Here is a 12229-nt window from a genome sequence, read left to right on the forward strand (position 1 = left end):
CGGGTTACCATGGCAACCGGCGCACAGCGGGATGACGGGAAACCTCCGAGATAATCCACAGCAGAGGATCAATAACCTGATCAGAATAAACCTGATCAGCTCAGATTAACACACGTTTACACACATCATGCGCTGATCCGCTTTTCAGCATCTGTCATGTTCTTCATCATCATCATCAGCAGCAGCAGCAGCAGCAGCAGGCTGCTCCTGTCTGTCTGTCTGTTGCCTGACTGATGCCCTCAGCCTAACCTGAGAGGACAGCCTGCAGACAGCACCCAGGGCTGAAAACACCCTGTCACTTTGTCTGTGGGTTAAAAATGAAGTGGGTTTTTATTGTTGGTGAATCTGAGAGAGGATCAGGTCTCTGTTCATCTGTTTCAACACAAACTGGTTTCTAACAGACAGACTGACAGAGAACATCAGAGAACCTCAGGGTTCTACTTCCTGCTGCTGGAATTAATCAGCTGAACAACAATCACATCTTGTCTGTGCTAGAAACAGCATCTGATGAGAGTCCCTGAACGCACCGGCAGGTAAGACCTGACCTGTGGACGAGGATCTGGTTCAGACTGGTTTCAGTGTGAGTGCGAGTGATCTGTGAGGCAGCGTCCACGCGTCTGATGTGAGCGGAGAACAAAAAAAACCCAATAAATAATAACGATACTGTTTATTAAATAACATGAAACTTTCTGTACGTGAGCAACAGACAACTGGCTGACATCCTGAACACACACACACACCACACACACACACCACACACACACACACACCACACACCACACACACACACACACCACACACACAGACCACACACACACACACACACACAATAACGTGTTTTTGTTTTTTTTGGGGGGGGGGGGTTAAATCACGTGACATGTCCTTACTGTCCCTCAGTCTTTCTCCTCAGCGGCTCCATCAAACCTCAGATGAATTAATAATGTTGCTCGGAGCCTAAAGAACCGGGACAGTTCACGGCAGGAACGTTTTATGTTCCCTTTGTTCGGGTAGGAGCACTTCCGCTGCGGGACGCTTCCTCCTGCGTCACATCCTGTATCCGCAGATAAAGACGGACCCGACGGGAGCTCCGCGGGTGAATTTTTTGGGTTTGTTCGGTGAATCCGGTTTGAATCGGAGCCATCGGAACCGCAGACATGGTGAGTGCTTTCCGTTCGCACAGCCCGCGGCCTCCGCTCCGCGGCTCTGTCCGTATTTTACCGGGTTACGCTTTCATTGTGATGATGGCGGGAGTTTGAATGAACGTTGGAGGATCGTCGGTGAGGGGCCGCGGGTCCGTGCGGGTCCAATCTTCAGTCAGAACAATGACCGGTTCATGGTCAGGGAGGAGTCCTCCGGCCCGTTAACGGGGGACCGAGCAGCAAACCGCCGGTCACCGGCCGCCTCTGTGTTAGCCGTGTTAGCCGTGTTAGCTGCCGGTGTTACGGTTAGTTCGGTCTCCGGGATAAAAGTCGTCTCTGCCTGTGTTTAGTCCGTGGTTGAGTCTCGGGTTAAACTGACGGTCACCGACCGAAACCAGCTGATAACCGACCCCCTGTAAACGTGTTTATCCACACCTCAGAGGTCAGAGGTCAGAGCTGCGGATCCAGAACATCTCTAAGATGGAGGGAGAAGTGATCAGCTGATTGCAGCTGCAGAGTCCGTCAGGCTCAGAGTGAAGCATCCTCACAAACAATCTTTGGCAGAATCCGGTCACACGAACAGACGGAAGTTTATCCACAGGTGAAATTCTCCACAGGTGCTGACGCTGCAGGTTTATTACCTGAAAGCTCAGCAGGTGAGGTCAAAGGTTAAAGGTTCAGTAAGAGACCGTCCTGTCTGAGCTGCAGTCCAGAGATTTTACTGATCAGGATCCAAAGTGGAACCAGAACCCAACCCTGATCTGTGTGATTAATATGTTCATATGTGTAACTGTGTGTTCGTGTGAATGTGATGATGTCACAGTGACGCCTGTCTCTGATTGGTTTTCAGACGGTGGGGAAGAGCAGTAAGATGCTGCAGCACATCGACTTCAGGATGAGGTGCATCCTGCAGGACGGTCGCATCTTTATCGGCACCTTCAAAGCCTTCGACAAACACATGAACCTGATCCTGTGTGACTGCGACGAGTTCAGGAAGATCAAGTAAGTTCAAAGGTCAGCATGTCACCTGACCTTTTTCTTGTGATTAATTAAGGCTGCAGCTAATGATCGTTTTCCTGATGGATTTGTCTGATCAGTAAATGTCCTCAGTCAGAATAGAACATAGAACCGTGCAGGTTCTCATAATAACAGGACTAACAGTTATAAAACTAAGGATACGTGGGTAATAATGGGGGCGGGGCAGCATCAGGGCGAAGGTTCCTGGTTGGGATCAGGTCTCAGAGACAGACTGAAGGTCAACGGAGGAGAAACTCTGAATGTTCCCCAGGTTTTCCAGCTGGTTCTGAGGTTCCTGTGTCTGAGGAGGAGTCATGCCCTTGTCTTCAGAGGACACAGAATGGAGTGTCTTCACACTGAGCTGCAGCCGGAGTCCTCTGTCAGACGTCTCAGTCTGAGGACTCAGGTGTAATGAAACAGAGAAGAGGACTCTGTGGGCAGATGGAAGCAGGTGGAGGGTGTGTGTTTATTTCCACTCTGAAAGAAGAAGAAGAGTCTGATAATGAGATAAACACAGAGCTGAGACTCGTTATCAGCGTCCACATGGACATTAACATCAGCTGCTGTCTGTCTTCATCTGCACTGAGACCTGAACCTGAGAAAACTCAGACAGTCCAGGTCCAGGAGCGCGGTTCACCATCACATAACTGAGTTTAGGTTCAGGGTTGTTTAAGATTGGGGTGGAAAATGGCTGCAGCTGGATCCAGTCCTCCCAGTCTTGTCTCCTTGACTGGGAGGACTGGATCCAGTCTGATGACGCAGCCTGGTTCCAGTGAGAGAATAAATAAAAACTGAAAAGAAACTGTTTACTGACAGAGATGTGCTGCTGATGTGTGTATGTTGGGGGGGGGGGGGGGGCTGCTCTGAGACTGAAGCTCGGGGTCTGTCAGCACTGAGGCATGCTGGGTAATCAGTCTTGTTTTTCCCTCCTTCAGGCCAAAGAACTCAAAGCAGCCGGAGCGGGAGGAGAAGAGGGTTCTGGGTCTGGTTCTGCTCAGGGGGGAAAACCTGGTCTCCATGACGGTGGAGGGCCCACCCCCTAAAGATGTAAGTGTTACCTGCAGACAGGTGTGCTTTTGATCTGTGAATCATCCAAACACCTTATTACAAGCTCCTGTGTCCTGTCCCCCACCCCAGACCGGTATCGCTCGTGTCCCATTGGCGGGTGTGGCCGGGGGCCCAGGTGTGGGTCGGGCAGCAGGTCGTGGGGTCCCCGCGGGAGCTCCCATGCCTCAGGCTCCAGCCGGACTCGCAGGACCTGTCAGAGGAGTGGGCGGGCCTTCACAGCAGGTAACCATAGCAATAACATCTTCTCAGTGCTCAGGTGTGTGTGTGCGTGCGTTCAGGTGATGATGGCTTCCTTTGTGTGTCCAGGTGATGACCCCGCAGGGCAGAGGGACGGTGGCTGCGGCAGCAGCGGGGGCGAGTATCGCCGGGGCCCCCACGCAGTATCCACCCGGACGAGGAGCCCCACCCCCTATGGGCCGGGGAGCCCCGCCTCCAGGTTAGGGGACCTGTGATGTCAAATGTTTGTCACCTGCTGCCCCCTGTTATACCTGAGGGTCAGGAAGAAGCTGAACCTCTCCACCCTCCGTAACCATGGTTTCACGGGGGGGGTGCAGAGCAGCAGCTTTTACACAGTGTCAGCAGTGATCGTTAGTCTGTGAGTGGGCGACCAGGTGGGGTGTGACACCAACAGGTGGGGTGTGACCTCTGCATGGCTCAGGGAGAGAACAGAGGTTTGCTTAGGGTACAGAGCGTGTTCCACGGCGGACATAACATGGCGTTTCATGACTTGTTGTCAGAAGGTTTTAGAACCCACTTCCTGTCCCACTGTTTGGGTTGTGACGTGGTTAAATAGCAGCTCGTCCACGTGGACACGCACACGGAGCGGAGGTAGGTCAGTGGAGGGTCTGGGGGGGTGGTTGGAGGAGGGGCCCCTGGTCCTCAGACTGGTCTGCACCGTCCTGACTGCTCTGACCAGGTGTCACTCAGCAGGTAACTGCTCCTGGTGCGTTCATGTCACACTGAGAGACACAGAGCTAGACCCCCAACGACCAGCCACTTACAGCGCCATAGCAACCGCGCCATAGCAACCACCTAAGACTCTAACAGCCACCTGTTGCTTAAGTTTTATTTCCTGGCTACTTTTTCTATGTTCTGATTGGTTGTTACCTGGCTCCTCCTCGTGCAGGTATGATGGGTCCGCCCCCTGGCATGCGCCCCCCCATGGGTCCGCCGATGGGGATGCCTCCTGGTCGAGGAGCTCCAATGGGCATGCCCCCCCCTGGCATGAGGCCCCCACCCCCCGGCATGAGAGGTAAGGCAACATGGTGTGTGTAAGTGTGTAACTGTTCACGTGCCTTGAATTGCCCCCCCAGGGGACAAATAAAGTTATTGATTGATTGATTGAGACAGGTCAGCTCTGTGACGAGCCAATCAGAGTGCACCACTGTTAATCATTACAGTCTGTGTAAACAGCTCATGTGATCATCTCTGCTGTATTGTTGTAGGACCGCCCCCTCCTGGGATGAGACCGCCCCCCCGGCCCTGAAGAAGCCTTGCCCCCTCCCTCACCTGTTATATAGATGTTTTTTTTTTATCTTCTGCTTTGTTTTTTTTTTAAAATAAAGTTTTCTCAGGATGTTTGATTTCAGCTCAGCTGTGTTTTTTAGTTTCCATGGTAACCAGTTCAATAAAGATCTTGAGTAACATCCAATCCGAGCTCAGATTACCTCATTAATAGGCGGAGTTACAGGGTAACTACCTGAACTGATGATGGACAACAGGACAGGTACAGACCAGGACCCTGTCCTCCAAAGTTTGACTAATCCAGACTGAGTTAGGCTAAAATAATCCTGCTAACTCCGATCCACAGTTTGGTTTGCTAACAGGCTCAAACCAGGGTCAGTGTTTGCTTCATTGGTTAAGTGCTGGTCATGTGACTGCCGATACATGACGTAAGTGTTTTGGGGAACCTCCCATCATCACATTTTAATGTCCCAGTAAACGCGCCGTGCTGCGGTTCCGGTTCCGGTCTTTAACAGTCAGAATCTTTTTTTAGTGTAAAGTTTATGACGCTGTGTGTTTATCACGTTTGCTGCCGTTAACTTTAAATTTTGAGCGTTTCCACCGATCACTGATCGATCAAAGTGATTCCGCTGTGACCCAGGGTCACGTGAGTCTGGGTCATGTGACCTGCTGCTGTCATATGACCGCTGAGAATCGTTATAGTCGGTATCAGGCGGCTCTGCGAACACAACAGAAACCAGGCGGAACCCGGTGGAACCAGGCGCGGACGGACAGACGGAGAAGGTGAGCCCGTGTGTGACAGAGTCTCGTTCAGATCTCCGTTTGTGTTTTTTTTAGCTTTTTCTGTTTAACGTGTCTGTGTGTTAGCCGTTAGCCTGAGCTAACCTGTTTCCTTGTTTAAACAGAAACTAAACTCAGTTTGTTAAACTCTGCGAATTCACAGTAAATCAGCCTGCACGTCCTCTGTTATCCACCAAACCTCACTGAAAAATACGTCAATTTAATATTTATTTTCTCACTGGGCTAAAACCACCACACGGTTAATGGGTTTACTGGGATGAAGTCATCAGACGGAACCTTTACTTCCTCTTAAAGTCATGTGTTTTTTCTCCGAGCTCAGTTTTCTCCTGCTGCTCGTTTGTTTCCTGCTGCGTGTTTATCTTCAGTCATCTGTTGCTGCCAGACTTCGTTCAGAAATGTCACATTTTAACAAACATTTTCTCACAGGTAATTTAGAGTCCAGGCTACGGTTTAAACGTTAGCAGGTTCTGATGATGAGACGTGTGTGAAAATCATCACTTCATAAATCTTCACTGTAACTTGATTAATTCGGTTCACAGACGATCAACCAATCAAATCACTTCCTCCTTCCCTAACCCATCCAGTCGTGTTTTTGAACTGGTTCCTTGAACCCTGCAGCGCCCCCTGCTGTAAACCTCTGCAACAGGAACCAGCAGGTGAAGAGCTGAACAATGTTGATGTCAGGGTCACTGCTGATGTCACTTCCTGTCCGATTTCAGATGCAGGTGCTGATCTGGTGTTACCTCCTGACCTTTGTCCTGAGCGCTGATGCAGCTCCGGCTACAGATGAGGTGACTTACCTGCCTGGTCTGCAGAAACAGCCCAGCTTCAGACATTACTCTGGATACCTGAGTGTGGCTGATGGAAAACACCTGCACTACTGGTCAGTACCTGAGACACACACCTGACACAAATGCATTATGTTCATTTCTGGCACTGGTTTGATTTTCACCTGAAAACTAAAATCTGAGCTGTAACACACTCAGGTGTTTCATCTCTGAACACGTGTCGTCGGCATCACCTGGTTTTTCTACCTGAGCATCAGGTAATCACCTGCATACACTGTCAGTGTTATTTATACAGCTATACAGAGAGCCAGAGTCTGACCCCAGATCAGCAGACACAGCTCCCTGTGAACCCGACTCATATGGGGGACCCTCCTGCTGAGGGCCGGGCTGGGTGAGAGGAGGAAGAGGAGGAAGACAGTCTGCAGAGAATATGGATCCAACATGGACCTGAAGCAGAGTGGGACATTAAACACAGTCATGTGTTAGAGACGGAGCCAGGACCACAGACAGAGACACCTGCAGACAGGACCACAGACAGAGACACCTGCAGACAGGGACACCTGCAGACAGGTGCAGAGACAGAGACACCTGTAGACAGGGACAGAGACAGAGACACCTGTAGACAGAGACAGAGACACCTGCAGACAGGGACAGAGACACCTGCAGACAGAGTATAATTTAACTGTGACTGACTGTAGGTTTAGTCAGAATAACTAAACCTGGAACTACAACTGATCCTAAGCTTTGTCAGACAGAAGGTTTGAATCCTGATGTAAAATCAGAGAGTGTCTCTGCTTCCTGAGCCCAGACTGGTTCCACAGGAGAGGAGCCTGATGGCTGAGCCTGATCGCTGAAGGCTCAGCCTCACATTCTGCTGTCAGAGAGTCTGGGAACGAAGCAGTCTGTGGGGGTAACATGGTGCTATCAGGTCTGTGAGGTATGAAGGAGCCTGAGGGCCCCTGAGGGCCTTTTACTGGTGGTACAACACCTGAACCTCCACCTATACGTTCACCCGAAACTACGTCACCAGTATGTCCACCTGGGCGTCGGTCCCTGTGGGTACGTCCCCTGAGCGTGTGATTGTTCTCAGGTTTGTGGAGTCTCAGAACAACCCGTCCTCTGACCCGGTGGTGTTGTGGTTGAACGGCGGCCCCGGCTGCAGCTCTCTGGACGGCCTGCTCACTGAACACGGACCCTTTCTGGTAAAACTTCACCCACCTGACCCACACTCACCTGTGTCAGTGTGATGTCACAGTGACACCGGCTGACCTCTGACCTCTGTTTCAGATCCAGGATGATGGAGTGACACTGCAGTACAACCCGTACGCATGGAACAAGGTCGGTTAAAATCTGATTAAATCTGCTGGTCGTCATGTGACTCAGGCGGCTGGGTCACATGGTTAATGTGTTTGTGTTCCCTGCAAGCTGATTGGTTCACTGTTTCCGGGCAGATTGCCAGCGTGTTGTACCTGGAGTCTCCGGTGGGAGTGGGTTTCTCGTACTCTGACGATAAGAACTACAGCACCAACGACACCGAGGTCAGTGACACGCCTGGAACTCAGGCCCTCATTGGTTCACAGGTGTTCAGGTGTTTAAACTCTTATTTTTTCTCCTCAGGTGTCAATGAACAACTACCTGGCTCTGAAGGAGTTCTTCCGTCTGTTTCCAGAGTTCAGCAAGAACGAACTTTTCCTAACCGGAGAGAGTTACGGAGGAATCTACATCCCGACGCTGGCAGAGCGGGTGATGGAGGACGCCAGCCTCAACCTGCAGGTACACACTGGTACTGCAGTGCATCACACACCTGTCAGGTCGGGCTTGTTTCCACACAAACAGATCATAGGTTACCTCAGGTCACCTTTCATACACAGCTGCTGAAGACCGAACGCTGTGTAACATGATCCACAGAGAACCAACAATATCCAGGAGCAGAGGAGACACTGAACCAGACTCTGGGAGGGAGGAGAACACGTGGAACATGTGGGACATCCACACAGAGATATAGTAATAATGATACTAACAGCAGCAGCTTATTGCAGTCTGGGAGACAGACGTCCTCTGCACGTCTCAGAGCAGCTGAAAACTGTCCTCTGATCAGTCTTAGTCAGTTGTGGCTCTGGCTTTCCTGGAACCAGAGCTGTATCTGAGACTGTGGGTCGGCTGCTGCCCCACGATTCTTCATCATCATCATCATATTATTATTATTATTGTTGTTGTTGTTGTTGTTAGCTTTGATCAGGTCAGGTTCAGGTCTCTATGGTAACCTGAAATATTTTGGACACACGGTAACGTTGCATCGTTACGGGGACATGGTGATACTGCAGGGGACAGACGGACGTGTCGGATCACTGTTAGTTTGTGGAATGCTAATATTAACAACCTTGTCACGTTACCTGTGTCTCACCTGTCGTCCCAGGGCGTTGCCGTGGGAAACGGGATGTCCAGTTACGAGATGAACGATAACTCTCTGGTGTACTTCGCCTACTACCACGGGCTGCTGGGAAGTCGCCTGTGGACCAACCTGCAGATGTTCTGCTGCCGAAATGGGACGTGCAACTTCTACGACAACCATGATGAGAACTGCACTGCCAGCGTGAGTGTCCACAGTCGGAGCCTGGTTTTATTTTGTCCCTGTCAGGGTCCTGTAGGAATGATGCCTCCGTGCTTCCTGTGATCTGATTGGTCAGTAGTTTGGGCTGTTGACAGGTGTTGATCTGATCCTCTGAAGTTAACCTGATCTGGAGCAGGCTAGCTGTGCAGCATCAGTTGCCATGGTGATGTGACCCTGTTAGTGCATCTGGGAGATTCTATAATCTGGATCATACTGGTTTATTACCAGTCTGAGCCTGGTCTCGTTGTCCAGGTGGTCTGGGTTCTCTGAAGCTCGTCTGATCGGGTTTGTCTCAGCGGTTTTGTGTTTGGACTGTAGGTGTCTGAAGTCCAGAACATCGTCTACAGCTCAGGACTGAACATCTACAACCTGTACGCTTCCTGTGCAGGTGGAGTCGGCCGGAGAGTCAGGTGAGCTGTGACCTTTGACCTATTCCTGTTTCACTGTATTGAATTGGTGTAAATGAATTTCCGGTTGCAGCAGGCGCAGGTGTCTGCAGCACTGACACAGGACAGGTGCTGACTTCCTGTTATTGATTCTTTATTATCAGTGTGGAGCAAGGTGAGCTAGTGATCAGAGATCTGGGAAACTTGTTCATCAACCATCAACAGACTCAGCTTTGGAAGCAGGTGAGTATAAAGTCACCCGTGTGTTTCCGTTAAAGCTCGCTCACCTGCCAGGTAGATCCAGTTCAAACGCCTTCACCTTGTTCACGCGATCTTTCAAATGTCTAAACATCTGTTCGTTCTCTGAGGACGTCCTGGACGGACTGAACACACCTGCTTTTCCTCTGACTCTGTGCAGAAGTTACGAGGTCTGGCATCTGTCCACCTGTCCACGCGCCTGGATCCCCCCTGCACCAACTCCACCCCCTCCTCCCTCTACCTGAACAACCCGTATGTCAGAAAAGCTCTGCACATCAGCCCCGACGCCCTGGACTGGGTCATCTGCAGGTAACACGTGTCTCACTACATACGGACATGTCTGTCCACTAAGCCTGTGTGACTGTAAACACAGCTGTGAGATACACATCTGTTCCATGACTTATACTTTAATTATGAAGCGTGTGTGTGTTTGTCATTCCATGTTCTGATTGGTCGAAACCTTCGACCTGTGCTTCCTGTTGCAGCGCTGTGGTGAATCTGAATTATGGGCGGCTCTACATGGACGTCAGGAAACAGTACCTGAAACTTCTCTCTGCTCTGGTCAGTGAACACACCTGCTCTTCTGTATCTGAACCTTTTTCACCGTAAAACCACCGAAGAACACGGCGGCTCACGCTCCCGTCGCACCAGACTTCACTCACAGTTTCAGTTGTTCTCACCTGGTAAACTATGTGGTATGTGGAACAGAAGTGAGAACAGAAATGAGAACGAAGGTCTTCAGATATTGATGATAACACAATCGGCATCACACTCACCTGTCTTTCACCTGAGCAGCCAGCAGAGTGACTGGGTCCAACCTGATGACGTGGGTGGACATTTGGATCGAGCCTTTCCAACAGTTTAAACAGGAAGTTAATGAAACATTTCCATCCTGTTGGATCAGGTCCCGATCACATGATCAGACCAATCGATCAGCTTCAGTTTCCAATACTTGTGGTGTTAATGACCTTGCACCTGATTAGGGAGTAAAGGTCATCGGGGACCAGAACCTATCGCCGCCTGGGTTTCGCGAGGTAATTGATTGACAGAGATGTGCAGGGCTGCAGAGCCACAGGCGGGTCGGGGCTGATCTGCTGGACCCAGCTGGACCCAGGTGGACCCAGGTGGACCCAGGTGGACCTGCAGAGTACGGGGCAGGTGGCTTTAGTGTTGGCTGAGTCCCATTGGTGCCACTGGAAGGCTTTTAATGTGAAAGAGCTGTTTGACAGTGACAGGAACTATTTTACATGAAAACAGACTCGGATGGTTTAATGCCTCAGCTCAGTGTGAACTCAGCTGGTGATTGGCTGACGTGTGTGTGAGGGCGTGTCCTTGTTAACATTTAATGGTCCTCTCTGCAGAAGTACCGGGTCTTGGTCTATAACGGAGACGTGGACATGGCCTGTAACTTCATGGGAGACGAGTGGTTCGTTGAGTCTCTGCACCAGCAGGTGAGTTTGAATTTAATAATCAGTGATCAATCAGGCGTCACCGCTCCGATCAAACCGCTGAGTCACAGTCTCCCTGAACTTACAGGAGCGTTTCAGCCGATGTGATTGGTTAAAGTGTCTCCAGGTGTATTAACCTCAGGTTTCCTTCAGGTGGAGGTGCAGAGGCGTCCGTGGCTCTACAACGATGAGGGCGGTCGGCAGGTCGGAGGCTTTGTCAAAGAGTTCGATAACATTGCCTTCCTCACCGTCAAGGTAAACGCCGTCATTACCTGCTGATGCTCAGTGACGCTGTGATGTCACCTGCAGGTTTCATGAAGTTTGATCCACATTCTGTGTAGGTCGCTGACCTTTGACCTCCTTCCTCCTGCAGGGCTCTGGTCACATGGTTCCAACAGATAAACCAATTGCTGCCTTCACCATGTTTAGCAGATTCATCAAGAGGCAGCCCTACTGACCCCTGACCTCTCACTGACCTCTGCAGGTCACCTTTGTTCTGTTTGGACTCTTCAGGCCACCGTACTTTCATTTTGTACTTTTTTTTTCACTGCCAGCCAATCAGCATCGCTCGCCTCTGTGTTTCCTGGCAAGCAAATTATTGTTGCAGGAAATGAAACATCTCAACCTCAGCCAATCATTCACCAGGTCAGCTCGGCAACCTTGCCTGGTTGTCATGGAAACGAGCACTGCCCTCAGTCTGTGATTTAATGTGAAATTTCTGGGGTTTTGTTTTTGTTCAAAGGGAAAAATGAAAAATAAAGTTTGATTTGAAATGAGGACTCCGCTGATGTTCTTTCATCCGGACCTGGTCCGACTGAGGCGGAGAAACCTGAACCAGCAGTTCAAGTTCTTAGTCTGTGAGCTGGATTTACTCTGCTCTCTCTGTGGAGGACACACATTAATGTCCTCTGCTCTGATTGGACAGCTGTAACGTAGCCGCCATACTAGCGGCTGATGGGACAGTAAACGTCTGAGTTTCAGTCTCTGACATGAAATCAGGTCCAGAGACCAGATCGGACCAGACAAGGTCCGATCTGGTCTCTTTAGAGACGTGTTGGGACGTTCTGATAATCAGGGATCACAGTCGTCCAGAGGAAACGTGCACAGACCAGTTTTTCAGCGTCTTTTTGAAATAGGATGTTTCTGCTTGTTACAGCAGGTGAAGGAAGCTGTCCTAGAGACATGTTTGACATGTGAGGCGAAGGACATATCCTGGACTCCAAGGTTCTTAGAGTAGAACAGAAGGCTT

The 12229-nt window shown here is 50.4% G+C and overlaps 2 protein-coding genes across 3 annotated transcripts; both read left to right on the forward strand.

The window, feature by feature from the left end:
* Positions 1 to 1005: 1005 nt before the first annotated feature.
* snrpb (small nuclear ribonucleoprotein polypeptides B and B1) lies at positions 1006 to 4875 on the forward strand. Its single transcript, XM_041034112.1, has 7 exons — positions 1006 to 1157; positions 1990 to 2141; positions 3092 to 3203; positions 3294 to 3446; positions 3531 to 3660; positions 4351 to 4476; positions 4670 to 4875. Exons 1-7 carry the CDS (start codon positions 1155 to 1157, stop codon positions 4708 to 4710), a joined length of 717 nt encoding a protein of 238 aa, XP_040890046.1. The 5' UTR covers positions 1006 to 1154; the 3' UTR covers positions 4711 to 4875.
* Positions 4876 to 5206: 331 nt separating this feature from the next.
* Positions 5207 to 11757, forward strand: ctsa (cathepsin A). 2 transcript variants are annotated; one of them, XM_041034668.1, is made up of 14 exons: positions 5207 to 5471; positions 6209 to 6372; positions 7368 to 7479; positions 7565 to 7615; positions 7729 to 7815; positions 7895 to 8050; positions 8694 to 8870; positions 9207 to 9298; positions 9439 to 9517; positions 9693 to 9841; positions 10018 to 10093; positions 10894 to 10983; positions 11134 to 11235; positions 11354 to 11757. In XM_041034668.1, the coding sequence occupies exons 2-14, from the start codon at positions 6209 to 6211 to the stop codon at positions 11435 to 11437; spliced, it is 1419 nt and encodes a 472-aa protein (XP_040890602.1). In that variant the 5' UTR covers positions 5207 to 5471; the 3' UTR covers positions 11438 to 11757. The 2 variants fall into 2 exon arrangements, with proteins under 2 accessions (XP_040890602.1, XP_040890601.1); XM_041034667.1 differs by lacking the exon at positions 5207 to 5471 and having other exon boundaries at positions 6185 to 6372.
* The last annotated feature ends 472 nt before the right edge of the window (positions 11758 to 12229 follow it).

The sequence above is a fragment of the Toxotes jaculatrix genome, chromosome 3 (assembly GCF_017976425.1).
Source record: "Toxotes jaculatrix isolate fToxJac2 chromosome 3, fToxJac2.pri, whole genome shotgun sequence".
Lineage (NCBI taxonomy): Eukaryota > Metazoa > Chordata > Actinopteri > Toxotidae > Toxotes > Toxotes jaculatrix.